The sequence below is a fragment of the Phyllobates terribilis genome, unplaced genomic scaffold (genome assembly GCF_046119375.1).
Source record: "Phyllobates terribilis strain yellow unplaced genomic scaffold, ASM4611937v1 Scaffold_3__8_contigs__length_932513732, whole genome shotgun sequence".
NCBI lineage: Eukaryota > Metazoa > Chordata > Amphibia > Anura > Dendrobatidae > Phyllobates > Phyllobates terribilis.
Window position 1 is genome coordinate 314755648 of NW_027362763.1, and position 6000 is coordinate 314761647.

Consider the following 6000-nt stretch of genomic DNA (forward strand, 5'->3'; position numbering starts at 1 on the left):
GGGACCATCAGTTGTGTTGTGCAGAAGTCAGGTGGATACACAGCTGATAGTCCTACTGAATAGACTGTTAGAATTTGTATTATGGCAAGAAAAAAGCAGCTAAGTAAAGAAAAACGAGTGGCCATCATTACTTTAAGAAATGAAGGTCAGTCAGTGCGAAAAATTGGGAAAACTTTGAAAGTGTCCCCAAGTGCAGTTGCAAAAACCATCAAGCGCTACAAAGAAACTGGCTCACATGAGGACCGCCCCAGGAAAGGAAGACCAAGAGTCACCTCTGCTTCTGAAGATAAGTTTATCCAAGTCACCAGTCTCAGAAATCGCAGGTTAGCAGCAGCTCAGATTAGAGACCAGGTCAATGCCACACAGAGTTCTGGCAGCAGACATATCTCTACAACAACTGTTAAGAGGAGACTTTGTGCAGCAGGCCTTCATGATAAAATAGCTGCTAGGAAACCACTGCTAAGGACAGGCAACAAGCAGAAGAGACTTGTTTTGGCTAAAGAACACAAGGAATGGACATTAGAGCAGTGGAAATCAATGTTTCGGTCTGATGAGTCCAAATTTGAGATCTTTGGTTCCAACCACCGTGTCTTTGTGCGACGCAGAAAAGGTGAATGGATGGACTCTAGATGCCTGGTACCCACTGTGAAGCATGGAGGAGGAGGTGTGATGGTGTGGGGGTGCTTTGCTGGTGACACTGTTGGGGATTTATTCAAAATTGAAGGCATACTGAACCAGCATGGCTACCACAGCATCTTGCAGCGGCATGCTATTCCATCCGGTTTGCGTTTAGTTGGAACATCATTTATTTTTCAACAGGACAATGACCCCAAACACACCTCCAGGCTGTGTAAGGGCTATTTGACCAAGAAGGAGAGTGATGGGGTGCTACGCCAGATGACCTGGCCTCCACAGTCACCAGACCTGAACCCAATCGAGATGGTTTGGGGTGAGCTGGACCGCAGAGTGAAGGCAAAAGGGCCAACAAGTGCTAAGCATTTCTGGGAACTCCTTCAAGATTGTTGGAAGACCAATTCCGGTGACTACCTCTTGAAGCTCATCAAGAGAATGCCAAGAGTGTGCACAGCAGTCATCAAAGCAAAAGGTGGCTACTTTGAAGAACCTAGAATATAAGACATATTTTCAGTTGTTTCACACTTTTTTGTTAAGTATATAATTCCACATGTGTTAATTCATAGTTTTGATGCCTTCAGTGTGAATTTACAATTTTCATAGACATGAAAATACAGAAAAATCTATAAATGAGAAGGTGTGTCCAAACTTTTGGTCTGTACTGTACATCCTGCATTGGTTGCCTAGCATTTAGTATTGTTCATGCTTGCATGGCGGAAGCAAAGATGAACTGTGGGGTCCTGAAAAATGCAGCAAAAAAGCACAGTAAAAATGCAGCAAGAGAGGTAGCAAAAAAAGTCAGCAATACCTGCTTTTTGTCTGCAGAACGGGTATTGGCTGCAGAAAAAAGCAGCAAAAAAGCAAGGTGTGAACATAGCCTAAGAGAGCTGTGCATACATGTATGTCCACAAACCTCAATGACCTTAAGCGATGTTGTAAAGAAGACTAAATAAATAATGGCATGGTGTAATTTGTTGTGTGTTTTTCATCTGACGTTGTATGTTTTTCATCTGACGTTGTATCTATCTTATTTTAAGGCTTTCTGAGGACCAGATTTTTTTTTTTTAAGTCCACGCCTGATACATAAAACCATAGGATTCAAAGAGGGTGCAGTTAGTTTTTCTTATAACTGTAGATGAGGAAATTCATCATTAGGGCTCGCTCACACAGCCATCGATTCTCTCATGCGAGAGAATCGGGCTGATTATACAAATGACACTCAGCTCAAACTCTGCCAAAGTTTGATCCGACTGTCAGTGCACTGTGCTCCGATTCTCTTGCATGAGTGGTCCATCTCCTCCATTGCCGGCGTCCACGGTACTCGGACTGCACTTGGATGACAACCGAATGCAGTCCGATGTTTCGTACGCACCTATAGACTTGTATGGATGCGTGCTATCCGATCCTCGGATGTACTCGCAGCATGCTGCGATTGTTATCTCATGACGAATAGGCATGAGAAAATAATCACAGATCTGAGCTGCCCTATAGTATAACATAGGGCCGAATGTTATGGCAGTGTGAGCAAGCCCTTAAAGTGGTGGTCTGAAGGCAAAGTAATTTTCATTCTAAATCCCTATCTATTTAGTGCCATAATCTAATCTAAACGAATTTCTATTATACTTGCATTAAAAATTCCCTAACCTTCCCTAACTACATTATTTAACATCCTTTCTATTTTTTTACCTACTTTCTTTTGGATGATGCTTCGTTTGAGAATCCCTGTGCATGCTAGGATACTCAAATGAAGCACCATCAGAGGGCAGAGGCTGCGGTCACTGCCGCAGTCCCTGTCCCCTCCCTGAAATGAAGTGTCATCAGTGACGCTCATTTCAGGGGGCTGGGCTAGCCCCTGCACGATGTGCACTGGATGATGTACACAAGGACAGAGCACTCTCTGTTGCCGGTTCAGATCAGTAGTAATGAGCTGCCAATAAAGTAGTGTCAGAATACCCGGCGTGCCGACACCAGCGGTGCCCCCGCAAGTGACATCACTGGTCTCTGCACAGCAAGTATTCTGACACTGCAATGTTGCCAGCTCGTTACTGCTGATCTGAGCCAGCAACAGAGAGCACATTGTCATTGTGCACATTGCACAGTGCACTACGTGCAGGGACTAGCCCAGCCCCTGAAACAAGCGTCATTGATGACTCTTCTTTTCAGGGAGGTGGCAGAGGCTGAGGCAGTGACCAGAGCCTCTTCCCCTGATGACGCTTTGAGTATCCCAGCATACACTGGGATTCTCAAATGAAGCGTCATCAAAAAGGCAGTAGGGAAAAAATAAAAAAGATGTTAGATAGTGTAGTTAGGGAAGGATAGGGAACGTTTAATGCAAGTATATTAGAAAATAGTTTAGATTATGGCATTAAATAGATAGGGAATTAGAATGAAAATTAGTTTGACTTCAGACCACCCCACTAACTGCCCAATTCTCAGACTTTAATGGCATACGTGAGTGAGTCATTAAGGTTTATTGTGGTAAAATCCCTATGGCCATGTAGCATGCCGCGGGGCGGTAGCCGTGCTTGAAGTACTTGTCTCTTATGCCCCGGCACGTTACATGAAAGTGGGTTCCTGACTGGGTGTGTGGATTTCGTCTATAGGGGCGCTATGCCCTTGAAGGCCGCATGTTACTGATGACTTTTACTGATGGATAACTTGGGATTGCATACAAAAAAAGTGGGTACACAGCTTAATTAATATTTCCATCACAATATGGAACATTTTCACACACAGTCTCAGTTCCTTTCTCTAAATTCACTTGGTTTCTGTCTCCACTAGTTCACTTGCCTTCACCACAATCCAGCACAGTACCATAGTCCAGTAAGTGAGAGTCCTATTCTGAACCCGCGATTCCGCTTCCTCTATCCTCTTAAAGGAACTAGTTCTGACACTGTGGCGGGTACTTAGCTTCTCGGTTTCTGACGCCTTGGAACTGCTGCCCGGGGCACTCTCTCGTCTCACGTTCCCTGTTCTATCCTGGCCCGTTACTTCTCAGAGTTATAAACTAGGGGTCATACTGCTAGGTGTCCTGTCCCAGGACCAGTCTCTGGTTAACCACTCCATCCTTCTGTCGGTTTTTCTTCCTCTTTATTCAGGATCACACTATCCCCTCCCTCGGTCTCCACTCACGTCAGGTACACCTAGTCACAAGGTTCTGGTGAATAGTCAGAAGTTAGGTCTGCTTCTGTGGCACGCTGAGCACTATTGAACTTCTTGACAGCAAACTGTCTCTGACTCTTCACCTTAGCCCTTCCAACTCTGGGCCAGTCCCAAATATTAACCTTAACTCTCTCTACTGTCAGGCGGAACACAACACCATCACCAATAATACATGTCATAATACATATTATACATTAGAATTCACTTCAACAATACATGTGTCTTCAAGAGGGAATGTTGGCAGTATGTCCATCTCCATACATGCACATAATAGGACACCCATATCCTTTTACGGGTCTGTACTGTATATATAATTTTAAAAAGAGGTTACATGGGTTTTTTCTGTTATGTTCCATGAAACATCACACCATGTTTCGCTAGATGCTTTATTATGGAGCAAAACTTCTGAAACAAAATATCTCCAACATAAGTTGCCCCATAGAGCACTATGAGGCGGCACACACAGTTCCTGTGGCTCGGTAATCTACTGCGTGTACAAGGCTTTGGAAAGTGACCAGAAGTATGAAAGGCCTTCAAATGAGCAAATCATTCACCAGATTTCACAAAACAAATTTGATACATTACTACAATATATCTCTTCGACCTGATAAGGCTTGTGTGCAAGTAAGTGCTCCATCCTCCTCAGGTGTGAGAGATCAGTTTTCTAATATATACAGTTTGGCCTCGATTCATCAAAGTAATTACAGAATTCTGGTGGGTGTAAGTCACTATATGTGTTTTGTTTATTTTTTTAATTTTCAATGGGGCAAATGGGGGGGGGTGACTTGAACTTTTGTGTTTTTTTTATTTTTTTTCATATTTTTAAACATTTTTTTTAAATTTAAAGTAATAAAGTTATTTACTTCTAGTCCCCTTAGGAGACTCAATTGCCTGTGCTATACATAGCAAGGTTTCAGCACTACTATGTATAGCAGAAATTATGATCTCCTATGAACGCTGGCCACAAACCGGCGTTCACAGCAGTATCGTAATGACAGGCTCAGGGGTCTTCTGCAAACCACCAATTGTCATAACAACCCATAGGCGCCCCGCAATCACGTGATAGGGGCTCCGATGGGCGGGATTTGTGACGCGCTTCTGGGTGACGCATGCTTAATCCCGTTGTCAGTGATTGACAGTGGGATTTAACTGGTTAACTGCCGCAGGTGGAGATCTGCTCCACTCGTGGCTGTTAAAGGTACTTGATGGCTGATTAAATCAGCCATCAAGTGCAGGGAAGGATGGGTTGGCGTGCGAGCCCACATCAAAGGCAGGGATACTACCTTTGACTTACATGTACGTCAAAGATAGTGAAGGGGTTAACTAGGGAAATATAAAACTGAACTTCGAAATTGTCCCAGCAAAGATGAAAAGTATAGTAATGACTTTGTATGATATAAGAACTAATTGCATGGAAATATTACTCATTTTATAAGACACCAGCTACAAGATGAATGAATACAATAACAAAAAGCATGAATATCCTTATAGCAGATAGTAATAATAATAATTTTCACCATCAGACATGACTTCTAGCAGTCAGTAATGGTACAATAACAAACATACATAAATAACGTTTCTTTATCACTGCAAATATTGACTAACATTAATATAGCTACTAAATGCTAGAACATCAACATTTGTTATTAAAACAGAAATGTTAACTATGTTTATTTACCAACCTTTATTTTGGCGTCGGTAGTTCTGTATAAAATCAATTGATTCCCAGCCTCTTTTGCATCATTGAAACATCTGAGAGCCACATCTACTGCACTGAAAACATTCTGGTCATTACAGTCGGCATCAATAACGGTGGCAGAACCGAGAGGACAATGAAAGAAAAGTACTAGAATGGACAGGAACCACATTGTTTCCACTGATTCCCCTGACTTGTGATTAGTAGGTAATAATGAAATGATTGTGTTAATGTGAAGTCCAGGCAATAGTGATGAACTCAAAAATAGCCCACAAAAAATCTGCCTTTCCAGAAAAAAGGGCACTAAACTTTGATTATAAATATTGCCCAACTAACACTTTGTAAATAGTTTTCAACCTTTGCACCAACAGACCTGTCCTTGATGTCTGTGTAACTTGAAGGTTTGAATTTGTTCACAAGGTGTTTTTGGATGTAACAAAAAGTTGAAACAAAAATGCATTTGTCTTTCTATTTGCAAAATTATTGGTTTATATGCAATAATGAAAGTT

General features: G+C 42.2%; 1 protein-coding gene across 1 annotated transcript in view; it reads right to left on the reverse strand.

Annotated features, from left to right (window-relative positions):
- LOC141259291 (T-kininogen 1-like) overlaps positions 1–5797 on the reverse strand; it is a 162887-nt gene extending 157090 nt beyond the window's left edge. The window contains exon 1 of the mRNA XM_073675003.1: positions 5478–5797. Within this exon, the coding sequence (XP_073531104.1) occupies positions 5478–5663 (186 nt within the window). The 5' untranslated portion in view covers positions 5664–5797. The remainder of the gene's footprint in view (positions 1–5477) is intronic.
- Positions 5798–6000: the final 203 nt, after the last annotated feature.